The sequence below is a fragment of the Vicia villosa genome, linkage group LG6 (genome assembly GCF_029867415.1).
Source record: "Vicia villosa cultivar HV-30 ecotype Madison, WI linkage group LG6, Vvil1.0, whole genome shotgun sequence".
Taxonomy (NCBI): Eukaryota; Viridiplantae; Streptophyta; class Magnoliopsida; order Fabales; family Fabaceae; genus Vicia; species Vicia villosa.
The window spans coordinates 165,339,211-165,351,855 of NC_081185.1; the positions used below are offsets into that span (position 1 = coordinate 165,339,211).

Here is a 12,645-nt window from a genome sequence, read left to right on the forward strand (position 1 = left end):
ACAATAAATGAGTTAAGAACTATTAGTTACAACTAATCAAGGATTTTGGTACGGTGGAGTGGAGTGGGGGGCCTGCAAGGTTAGTACTCCAACACTCAAGTTAGTATGTGAGGAAGAAAAGTAGATTAAAATTGGACTTGAAACTTTTTACCTCAAATTGGCACCTTCTCTATATATAGATGGGGAATATAACTGACTCGTTATTTGTTAGGAGTGGATAATGAAGAACCGCTGGATGTACTTGTAGTAGAGATTCTTAGTGATCAACAAGATGATAATTTTCATATGTTGAGATGATTTTGAGATGGTCTGCCCACAATAGTTGCCCCCAAAAGCCCTTGTTCACGAGTAGTAGAATAAGGGTTTGTCACACTAGCCTCGGGTGTCGACCACTCCTTTTATCGATTTAGGACGGGAGAAAAAAATGTTTCAATTTCTTGGGGATTCGTGCATTTAATGATTCATGCTTCCGAACGTCTTTTTGGAAGTGCCATCATTATAGCTCTGGGGAAGAAAAATATGGAGTGCTATGTGTGAGTGATTACACACATTAGGTGTAATCTTTTTGTATGCTAGATTATAATCTTTGAAGAGGCCTTACTGCTCATTTGGATCATTTCTTAGTTTAGAAAGTATCTTCTTCTTTGGTGCTTTGCTTCTCTGTACCTTAAAAGTTAACATATTATGGGCAAGAAATCACAGAAAAATAATCACAGGCCCATAAGAATGCTCCACCTTTTTGGATGGATTCAGTTTCTTCTTCCATTGATTTTGCTTTTTCAAAAAATGGGTGGCCTAAATGACGATTTTATATATGTGGGTCCACCTTCTTATTGGAGAATATTGAGTTTCGCTTAGGATGAAATAATATACGACAAGTATGGAGATTTCTCAATTCCCTTCTATGAATGCACTCTCTCTCTCTCTCTATCTCTCTCTCTCTCTCTCTTTCATGTGTCTTCATCTCCCTTTTATTGCCTTTGAGATATTTGAGAAAGAAGTTCTGAAGCATTCGACAATGCCTCCTTCTCAACTTCATCTGGCAAGTTAGGCGTATGAGAAGGTATCCCAGTATTGGTGTGAATACTTTAATAGAGAGCCTTATATGATCCTCTTTTTTCATCTCTTCAAATTCCATTGTGGACAAACAACGTGAACATGGGGCAGAGGTTTAATCTATTTGGAGTCGGCCAGCTAAACAACTCAGACGGGGGAAAAGTTTTAATCTATTTGGAGTCGACTGTTCACTTTGGACCTCTTTTGGATCTTTAGCCCTTTGAGGATTAATTCTTTTTTGTAACCCCTATCAGTTCTTTGTAATGTTGGTGGCGGAGTAGAGGACATGAATATTAAGTTGTTCCCTAAGCAATGGACTGAGGGTCACTTTCTGTTAGGGAACTGTCTTTACGCATATGAGGAAGGGGACCTCTCTGATGAGTCAGAGTACTAGAAGGCCCGGTTGATGAATTTTATCAATAATCTGAGATACTTAAGAGGAAGTAATCTAGTGGAGAAATTCAAAAAGAAACATTTCCAATGCCTTAGTGACGTCCGGTTGTTGATATGAACTTTTCCAAGGAAGAGAGAAATATCATCTTTGGTAATCTCGGGAATCTCTGGGACCTTTGTTTACTCTTCATGTCTTTGACCTATTTGCTTTCCGCATAATGGTATGCATGTCATACAGACGGTGAAGTGTTCATCCGACTTTAGAGGCGGGGAATACAATAAGTCAAGAGTAATAAAAAAATTGAAACCTTGACGACTTTCTTGAGTGTCGTGGTTCTAACTTCTCGTCCACTTCTGAATGGGTTCAACTCGCGTTCTTTCAAAGATAGATGAGCCCCTTTCTTTGTAAGAATATTTATCTTATCTGGCTAATTTATTCGAATCTACTTTGTAAGAAGAGCTTACTACTATGGTGTAGTATTCTTGGAGTGCTTCTATTATTTTAGCCATTGGTGGATTCAACCACTGGAAATGTTCACATTGGACTGAGGGTCACTTTCTGTTGGGGAACTGTCTTTACGCATATGAGGAAGGGGACCTCTCTGATAAGTCAGAGTACTAGAAGGCCCGGTTGATGAATTTTATCAATAATCTGAGATACTTAAGAGGAAGTAATCTAGTGGAGAAATTCAAAAAGAAACATTTACAATGCCTTAGTGCGTCCGGTTGTTGATATGAGCTTTTCCAAGGAAGAGAGAAATATCATCTTTGGTAATCTCGGGAATCTCTGGGACCTTTGTTTACTCTTCATGTCTTTGACCTATTTGCTTTCTGCATAATGGTATGCATGTCATACAGACGGTGAAGTGTTCATCCGACTTCAGAGGCGGGGAATACAACAAGTCAAGAGTAATAAAAAAAATTGAAACTCTGTCGACTTTATTAAGTGTTGTGGTTCTGACATCTCGTCTACTACTGAATGGGTTCAACTCTCGTTCTTTCAAAGATTGATGAACCCCTTTCTTTGTAAGAATATTTATATTATCTGGCTAATTTATTCTAATCTACTTTGTAAGAAGAACTTACTACTATGGTGTAGTATTCTCGGAGTGCTTCTATTATTTTAGCCATTGGTGGATTCAACCACTGGAAATGTTCGCATTGGACTGAGGGTCACTTTCTGTTGGGGAACTTTATTTACGCATATGAGGAAGGGGACCTCTCTGATGAGTCAGAGTACTAGAAGGCCCGGTTGATGAATTTTATCAATAATCTGAGATACTTAAGAGGAAGTAATCTAGTGGAGAAATTCAAAAAGAAACATTTCCAGTGCCTTAGTGACGTCCGGTTGTTGATATGAGCTTTTCCAAGGAAGAAAGAAATATCATCTTTGGTAATCTCGGGAATCTCTGGGACCTTTGTTTACTCTTCATGTCTTTGACCTATTTGCTTTCCGCATAATGGTATGCATGTCATACAGACGGTGAAGTGTTCATCCGACTTCAGAGGCGGGGAATACAACAAGTCAAGAGTAATAAAAAAATTGAAACCCTGTCGACTTTCTTGAGTGTCGTGGTTCTGACTTCTCGTCCACTACTGAACGGGGTCAACTCTCGTTCTTCCAAAGATTGATGAACCCCTTCTTTGTAAGAATAGTTATCTTATCTGGCTAATTTATTCGGATCTACTTTATAATAAGAACTTACTACTATGGTGTAGTATTCTCGGAGTGCTTATATTATTTTAGCCATTGGTAGATACAACCACTGGGAAGCTCTTTGTTCTGACAGGTACCATGCTGAGAAGCGATGACTGGAGGAGAATGTTCGCAATTTGAGGCTTCAATGGGATAAATACATGTGATAAATAGAGAAAGCTTTTACCTTTCTCATCGGAGTGGATAATGCCTCACTTCCCCTAAATCTTGTTTGTTCTCTTTCCGACCATGTGAATTATCTGATGAAGATCGTGGTGAAAAAGCACCAGGATTTTACTTCTATTAGGGGCAGCTTATCCCATGCTCAAATAGAGTAGGAGTCTTTGCACCCCCATAACGCTTTGTTAACTCAATAGTTGGGAGACTGTAAGAATGCTACTCTTGAGGAAGTCTTGCAAACATTTGAGAATGCTTTACAGCAAGTCGAGCACTTCCACCACCCTTTGACTATCTCCAAGGAGCAAATTTGGTCGGATCAAGTAATCAAAGATGGGAAGATCGTTTCACTTTGGGACTAGCCCTCTTTCTTTTTTTTATTCTTCTTTAAGTGTACTTTAATTAAAATACATTGTAGTTGAAGCACATGTAAGTATATATAGTCATTTTTAATGAAATCCTTATTCCATGTTTTTATACTTGTTTAAGGTGTATTTGTTGGATTCTAGATCTTTGCGAACTTACGTTGTCTTCCTTCAAAGTTAATTGGACGTCACTCAAGTTTTTATGGACCAAAGGTCGGTTCCCCTTCCCTCTACCATATGAAAATTCAATTGGAGGTAGGCGTGTGGGTGACCCACCCCAGCATATGAAGTTGTTAGTTGTTATACGGAGGTGGACTGTGATTGCCTATGGGGAATTGATTATTGGTCTGATGTGCAAAGTGTCTCCGACAACACCGCTGAATTTCGGTGGTGAATTGATTGCTTTAGCCGAATATACAAAGCGTCTCAGAAAGCATCTCTGACATTTATGGAGAGTTGATTGCTTTAGTCGGACGTATAAAGCGTCTCCAATAACACTCATGAATTTTGGTGGGGAATTCATTGTTTTAGCCGGACGTACAAAGTGTCTCCAATAATACCCCTGACTTTTGGTGGGGAATTAATTGCATTAGTCGGACGTACAAAGCATCTATTACACCACCCTTAACTTTTGACGGGGAATCGATTACTTTAGTCAAGCATACAAAGCGTTTTTAACAGCATCCCTAACTTCGGTGGGGAATTAATTGTTTTAGTCTAACGAACAAAGCGTCTCCATCAACGCCCCTGATTTTTGGTATATCAAGCATTGATTACGTTGGTCGTACCCAGGGTTTGTAGTTATAGGCAGGTTAGTCGCCGCTTATTCTCCTCGCTCGTCATGGACTTTCTATCCACTTTTCAGAGGACTGATGCCCATCTTATTAAGTTGTCTAAGGACAGTAGTTGTTCCATTGAAAGCCCAAAGGTCGGAGACTTCGTACGACCATAGGCTATTTTTGTCGACGTCCATCTTTTCGAACAACTTTGAGTATATTATTTCGTAGGAGTTGCCACTATCAATGAGGATCGGGAGACATCAAACTTCCCCTCGTGGAAGTGATTAAAAGGGAGAAATTTTGTCGGGGATGCCTTCAACCTTCTATCAATCTCAAAATCACAACATAGGCCAGTCAAGAACCCTTATTGCATACTTGCCTCCTTTCTATAGATGTCCATCATCTTGATAATCTTCCTCTTCGACGTCCCTTTGGAAGGGTGATTTATCCCACGCGCGCCTTTAGTGATATACGAGTGTTTTCCCCTTCTAGCTTCCTTACTTTCACCGCTGGTTCGGTAGTCCTGACATCTATAGCCTTCGACGGAGTTTTGCCTTTAGGATGTGGAACCTTATTTTGCAGGAGATATTCTTTTAACAAGAATATCTAATTTTGATGATAACAACTTATGATAACAAGAACACCCTTTATGTTATGATTAAAGCTAATGCATTTAATGACGGCGATCCGAAATTACCCCAACAAATTATTGTCCATGTTGATGTTCAAAAGTAATTTATCAATAAACTCGAGTTTGTTTTACACGAACATATGCTTGAATGAGCATCAATGGAGGCTATCAAATTAGAGTTTGACATTGTTAGCGGGAGGTCGAATTTTGGTTCTGATAAAGACAAATATATGTTAGGATGAGATGTGAAAGAAGTGGCAAGTATAAATAACTTATCTAGAATTTGAAACGCAATGACTCTGGAACAAGGAAATATAATGTCCTTTTAAGTTGTGAGGGTACTACAAGGAGAATAATACATGGACATTTAATTTGATTTGTAGTGTACATGATCATGGTTTGGGTCACAAGTTAGTAGGGAATCTAATTGTATGTCGGTTGATTGTTGAAGAGAAGAAACTTATTCTGGCATGACATTGAACATGGTTCAACCCAAAAACATTGTCACAACTTTGAAAAGGAAAGAGTTGAAAGTGTCTCAAATATTAGGCGAGTATACAATGTTTGCGACTAAAATAACAAGGCGATAAGGGGTCTAATATCTGAAATACTACAATTGTTGAAATTGTTGGATGGTGATCATTATGTATCTACGTACAAAGCGTGTGAGGATGGAAAAATTGTTCAAGATATATTTTGGACTTATCCTGATTCCATCAAGTTGTAAAATATATTTTCCATTATGCTGATAATTGATTGAACATATGATCTCAACAAGTATAAGCTTCGTCTCATAGAATTTATTGGTATTGTTTCTACAAAGATGACTTATTCGGTTGGATTTGCATTTTTGTAATGTGAAAAAGAGAATAATGTTACATGGAATTTAGAAGTGTGTCATAAATTGTCGAAAGACCAAGAAAACATGTCACGGGTGATTGTCACAATTTTTGATATTGCACTGATGAATTTGGTTGCAAAGGCGTTTCGTACATCATATATTTTACCGTGTAGGTATCATATAACAAAAAATGTCAGAGTTAGACTTAAGCATGCAGTAAAGACCAAACAAATCAATGGTGAAATAGAAAAATGGTCAAACCTAGTTATATTTGGAAAGCATAATGGATGCTTAGAATTTTATAATGAATTCTTCTATAAAAGATTTATATGTTGAATTTTTCATATAGTCCAGAAGGGTTTGCACGAAATATCAGAATTTCTTAAAATATGTTGAAAGCCCTATATTAGACCATGCGGAGGAGAAAATTATTTATGCATGGATTGATCATGCTATAAATTCGAGAATACTATGATTATAAAAGTTGAACCATCTCATGCTACATTGAGGAACTCGTTGAAAAATAGTAAGGCGGGTTTGTCTGAAGTTAGGATAAAACCCTGGAACAAATTGTTTGTGTTTTATGTGATAGCAAATGGCAAATTCATATTTTAATATTCATCCATATTTATTATTTGTATTTGGTGTGGTTAGGGTGCAACCGAAATCTAATTTCCAAATTCTAAAGATATTTTGAAATTTTTGCCAATGGAAAAGTAATAATCCTCTACAATATAAAATTTGAACCGTAAAGGTCTTTCTTTTTTTAATGTGTGCATCTAAAGTGATCTTGACTCTCTTAACCTCTCAAAATATATTGCATTAACATATTTTTATAAATGAGAAATTTTTGACCATACAAGTTGATTTACAGGATTAAGATTGAGTTAGATTCAACTCAAGTTCTAAATAATACAAAAAGTTACTTTGAAATATGTTGACTCACTTACTATCAATTGAAAAAAAGGCCAGTAATTTGTGTGTGTGTAATGGTTTGTAAATGTAACTTCAAGCAGAATGATATTAGGAAACAACAAATAACTATAAGAGTGATTTCAGTATAAAAAAAAAAAAATCTGTTAAGGTATATACCACCAAAAAAAATTACTATTTGGACAAATTAGAGCACGAATTGTTAAATTTTTTAAAAACTATACTTTTTAAAGTAGTATAGAAAAATGAATTAATAAATTCTTTAAAAAATATATACTTCTTAAATTAAATATTTGTTATTAGGGCCTGGTTAAAAAATATACTTGGTATTAGGGATACTCAGATTAAGAATCGGATCAAAAATGAAAATAGGCAGCAAGCATCAAAGCAATATCATTATAAATTGTAACAACTTTTAAACTCCAGGGGAGACTTATCAGCCCCGTAAATTAGAGGTCAAAATTTATTAGCATCAAGTCTTTCAAAAGAAGACTGACTAGCAAACTAACTATAGTTTATTCATCACAACTAAAACCCGCTGCAGCCAAATCTCATTGCTCAAAACTCAGGTTGGATATATCTGGTTTTTCCCCTTTCAAAAGCTTTTTAGTAGGGCTCAACAGGAGTACGGAAGTTAACTCCAGCATACACTGCTTCAGCACCGAGCTCCTCCTCAATTCTCAAGAGCTGAAAAGATAGTTACAAACATTTAGAACACGCGTAAGCTTAACAGCTTAACAACGAAAAAACTGAACATAATTAATGAACAAACACTAACCTGGTTATACTTAGCGAGACGCTCTGACCTGCATGGAGCTCCAGTCTTAATTTGACCCTGTTCAAGTTACAATTAACAAAATGGAAAAGTTATTATATTGGACATGGGAATTATGGTGGTGATAGACTCATAGCACAATGGTTGAACTGAGGTAAGGCAATACCGTTGACAAACCAACAGCAAGATCAGCAATGAAGGTGTCCTCAGTCTCTCCACTGCAATTACATATAAAATGTTAGTACCATAGTAAGTGATTGCCTTACGAAAAAAATTTATAGGCAACGTTCAAACCTTCGGTGACTGGTCATGACACCCCATCCAGCCTTTTTGGACATCCTCACGGCTTCAATACTCTCGGTCACTGATCCGATTTGGTTCACCTTGAGCAGAAGAGCATTGCATGCTTTTGAGTCAATTGCCTTCTGAACCCTCTGTGGATACAATGGAAAAAAGCAACAAGTCAAAAGGACAATCTTTCTAAAATCTCCCAAAAATTATAAAAAGATTTGTATAGTATGCAGACCTTGGGGTTGGTAACCAGGAGATCATCACCAACAATTTGCACATTGGTTCCAATCTCACCAGTCATCTTAGCATAGTGCTCCCAGTCATCCTGGTCAAAAGGATCCTCAATGGAAACAATTGGGTACTCTGACACAAATGACTTGTAGAGATCTTTCAAAGCCTCTCCAGAGATCTTCTGTGAGCCGTCGTTGTTCTGGATTGTCAAACAGAAAAGTTCCAAAGAGATAAATAATCTAATTATGCATCACCATAAATGTTACCAGCTTATACTATATGTTACATAACTACTTTAAAAAAAAGGATGCATCTGTCAAGTTGCACAAGTATGTGAAATAGCTACGAAGACAGCAAAATTAAAGAGAACACATTCAGTTCTTAACCATCTTTAAAATGGGTGGTATTTTTTAACTTATACCCGTCTGTAGGCCAAATAAGCTGCTTCTATCGTTACCAAGGATTCTGATAGAACCCCTTGTACGAGGGTGTATACTAAATAAAACAGGATGGGAGTATAGGATCAGCATGTGTGGTTTAGGGAGACGACAAAATGGAGAATATTCTAGTTAATCAGCTTCACAAGAGTGAGACAGGGAAGTCTAAGTTAGAACAAATTTGGAAGGAGGAAAGATTGGCAGACAATTGTGTGAAGGTTTGCAAAACCTTTGAGCATGAAGGTTGGTAGACTATTAAGTTTTCTTTATCTTAACATTTTTCTTTGCTATTTCTAAGTGTCTTCTAAATACCATGCTTCTTTATTGTGAGTCACCAATGTGAATCAAATTTTGTAATTAGATATCTGGTTCCCATCACTATCCAACTAGACTAACAGGTAGAACTCAGAGAAACTACAATAAAAAAAAAAGGGAACTCACGTCTTCCTTGAAGTTCAAATCATATGATTTGTCTTCCTTGTAGAACTCGGAAGCTGCAACATCCATTCCAATGACAACCTAAGAACAGTATACAAAATGTCAAACTTACTTGAATGAAGACATTTGAGAAGCCAAAGAACCAAAACAAAATTTTGGTAAGAGGGTAAAAATCTTACTTTGCCAGTGTATCCAGCTTTGTCAATGGCAGATTTTAGCAACTCCAAACCTTCCTTGTTCTCCTGAAAGCCAAAGAACACATCAGCAACAGATCAAAAAATTGAGGTGGTTCCCCATATACAATGCATATAAGGAAACAAGTTAAAAACCATCATTAACCTGAATGTTAGGGGCGAAGCCACCTTCGTCACCAACATTTACTGCATCTTGACCGTATTTCTTCTTAATCACAGCCTGAAATGATATCAGCATAACCCAATATTAACAATAACGAAAAACACACTGGTATAGCTCTACAATCAATTTCACGAACCATATGCAAATAGACAGACACCAGGGCTGACAGGTAAAACTTCATTTGGTAATATAAAAGTTTGACAAATTTTAGATAATATATTTTATTAGAGGTTAACAAATGTAAGATGCAAACTGACCTTCAAATGGTGATAGACTTCCACACCCATCTTCATGGCTTCCTTGAAAGAGGAGGCTCCAACAGGAAGAACCATAAACTCCTGCATATGCATTGAATATCAGATTATCAATATGCTTTCTATCTCTTGCATTCAAACACACAAGAACACAAGAGTGATCTTTGAAATCATACCTGCATAGCAAGCTTGTTTCCTGCATGTGATCCACCATTAATGACATTGAAAGCGGGAACAGGCAAAACCAAATTTTTGTTGCCTGCAATGTTTGCAATATGCTGCACCCAAAGAATGACCAGACGAAAGTCAGATACACAAAAACAAAAAAATATCAACCAAAAATGAATGACAAAAGAAAACTGGGCTGAGTTGGTGGATGAGTTTAACTATGTCGAATGAGGAGGGGTGTCACTGCTGTAAGAATTATCAATCCCACCATCTATTCTAATAACTCAATTGTAAAAGAATATTTGTAACAAATCTGACAGTATGAGTACAATTACACACAGTAACTATGTTCTTAAATGCCAGATAGCAACAAAAAAATATATGAATACAAGTTAGTTGTAAAGTAGTAAATATTTCCAGAAATGAACAACTTTATTTGAATGTCACGGTTCCAGAAATGAACAACTTTATTTGAATGTCATGGTTCCATCATCTAACTAACAGAGGAAACTAAATATAATTTAGTACCAGAATTCAAGGATAAATTACCTTGTAAAGAGGGATTTTTAGGACTCCAGCCCCAGCTTTGCACACTGCAAGAGACACTGCCAATATGGCATTTGCTCCAAGCTAAAACAAAGAGAAAAACATCAGAATTATAAATTAATAATCAGTTAAAACTTCAACGTTATAAGATTTACAAGCAGACTATGCTAAGCACCTTTTGCTTGCACCAACCCCACTCGTTAACAGTTCCATCAAGCTGCTGAACCATGAAGTTGTCAATGTCAGTCTGCTTAGTTGGGTCCTGTTCATTGTAAAAAAAGAAGCTTCAGTAACAGAATCAATGTTAAAAAACTCTTAGAGTGTGTTTGGATGAGGTAATTAGAAATTTTAAAGTAATTTAAAATTCAAAGCAATTCAAATGATTCAATTCAAATCCATTGATTTTTAAATTGTTTTGTTTGGATGGAGTATTAAGATAATTCATTGTTAGATTTTTTGTGTCATTTTGTATAAAATTTAAATTTTTTGGACCAAATTAAAAAATGAAAAAGTAGGGACTAATTTGTAATTTTTAAAAATTTAAAGGACCAAATTGTAAAATTTAAAAATTATTAAGGACCAAATTGCAATTTTTTAAAAATTTTTGGGGTCAATTTTATAATTTTGAAAAATATGAGGACCAATTTGTAAATTTTGAAGAATAATAATAATAAATACATTTTATGGAACATGAGAGGAATTTCAAATTCTTTGGTTTTTGGTGTCATTTCAAAATGATTAAATTTAACTTAGATGAAATACTCCATAAATTTCCATCATTTTAACAATTCTTCATTTTTGTATCCAAACAATGGATTTTAGTCAAATCATTTTAAATTCCCTCAAAACATTACTTTCCCTCATTAAAATGCTCCATCCAAACACACTCTTAACATGTTTAAATACCTTGGAACTATGCAATGATGGTCATAATTTACAACTTGGGAAAAACACAAATGTTAAATAAATATAAACAAACCTTGCCGATCAATGCTGGGGCAATGATGGTGTTCACATTGTTAACAGCCTGCAGGTGCAAGAAAAAGAGATAATCAGTTGAGGTTTATTACCAGATCTGCACATAAATTTCTAAAACACTAATGATTTAGAAACAAAAAACACTCGCATTAATTAAAAATAAGTGAAGCCTATTTTGTTATTTCACAAGTATGAAGTATAATAATAAAGGAGACACAAGTCTTACCTTTGATACACCTTTTCCAAGATAGTCAGATCCTCCATCTCTCAACTCAAGAGCCTCATAAATACCTATTAATCGTTTCAAAAATAAAATTAAACAGTGTTTCACATATGTAAAAAAACAAGCTATCATCAGCACCAGAGGTTACTATATCTTAAGAAAGCCTCAAAAAATACCGTTGGAAATTTCAAAATACATAAGCTACTTTAGAAGTTTTTTTCAAATTCATTTAATAAATACGGTTATATTCAAGCATGAAAACAGCACCAGAGAATAACAAATATGGTGATAGAAACGAGAATCTAGAGAAACCAGGGTAACATACCAGTGGATGCACCGCTAGGAACAGCGGCTCTAGCGAAAGTACCATCGGAGACAGTTATATCAACCTACAGCAACCAGATTCAAATTCAATTTACGGTAATGAAAACCAAAACCTAATTTGAATAAAAAATCACCGGAAAATAGAAATCGAGAAATCATGGATAGATCGGAGATGAATCGAAGCTTAGAAAGTATAGAAATGGAAGAGAAGATGAACCTCGACGGTGGGATTGCCACGGCTGTCGAAGATCTGACGAGCCTTGATGGAAGTAATAGCGGCCATGACGGAGGAGAAATCGATGTGAATGAGAATTGAAATTTGAGATCTGAAGAAGAGAGAAGATAAAGTTTTAACACTGCGTGTTGTGTGAGAAATTCAAGAAACGAGTTTCGGGTTTATTTATAGTCACGATTAACTCTCGCTCTTGTTTAGGTTTAGACAACTTTAATCCCTTTTTTTTTTTCTTTTTTTGGGTAAATACTCAACTAACTTAATATTGGTAGGTAAAATCAAAATAAAGTAACTAAATCTAATTATATAGAATTAAATTGTTAAATTTTTAATTTTTGTTTTGTTTTTGATAATCGATAAGCTTTTTGTGTTTTTTTTTTGTTGAAAACACGTGAAAACGCCTGTGGTTTGTGATGGGTGGTTTGGTAGATGTGTGCATCGTGGCATATTCGCATTTGGAAAGCATATAGTATTTTTGGAAGTTGAAAGTTCAGACACGCTGGTTTGGTAATGTTAACGT

General features: G+C 35.8%; 1 protein-coding gene across 1 annotated transcript; it reads right to left on the reverse strand.

Moving 5' to 3' along the window:
* Positions 1-7,240: 7,240 nt before the first annotated feature.
* LOC131611003 (enolase) lies at positions 7,241-12,370 on the reverse strand. The gene is made up of 16 exons (XM_058883118.1): positions 12,111-12,370; positions 11,895-11,958; positions 11,573-11,637; positions 11,348-11,395; positions 10,544-10,630; positions 10,372-10,452; positions 9,831-9,932; positions 9,658-9,738; positions 9,383-9,457; positions 9,223-9,285; positions 9,047-9,124; positions 8,173-8,367; positions 7,941-8,080; positions 7,813-7,864; positions 7,650-7,706; positions 7,241-7,558 (listed from the first exon to the last, which is right to left on the reverse strand). Exons 1-16 carry the CDS (start codon positions 12,174-12,176, stop codon positions 7,478-7,480), a joined length of 1,335 nt encoding a protein of 444 aa, XP_058739101.1. The 5' UTR covers positions 12,177-12,370; the 3' UTR covers positions 7,241-7,477.
* Positions 12,371-12,645: the final 275 nt, after the last annotated feature.

Bases quoted from the DNA above. Each gene is read 5' to 3' on its own strand.
- LOC131611003 (XM_058883118.1), bottom strand. From the start codon at position 12,176: ATGGCCGCTATTACTTCCATCAAGGCTCGTCAGATCTTCGACAGCCGT. The intron at 10,631-11,347 runs GTTTGTTTATAT...TACAATGAACAG, and splicing joins CCCCAGCATTGATCGGCAAG to GACCCAACTAAGCAGACTGA. The intron at 7,559-7,649 runs GTTAGTGTTTGT...CTATCTTTTCAG, and splicing joins GTCTCGCTAAGTATAACCAG to CTCTTGAGAATTGAGGAGGA.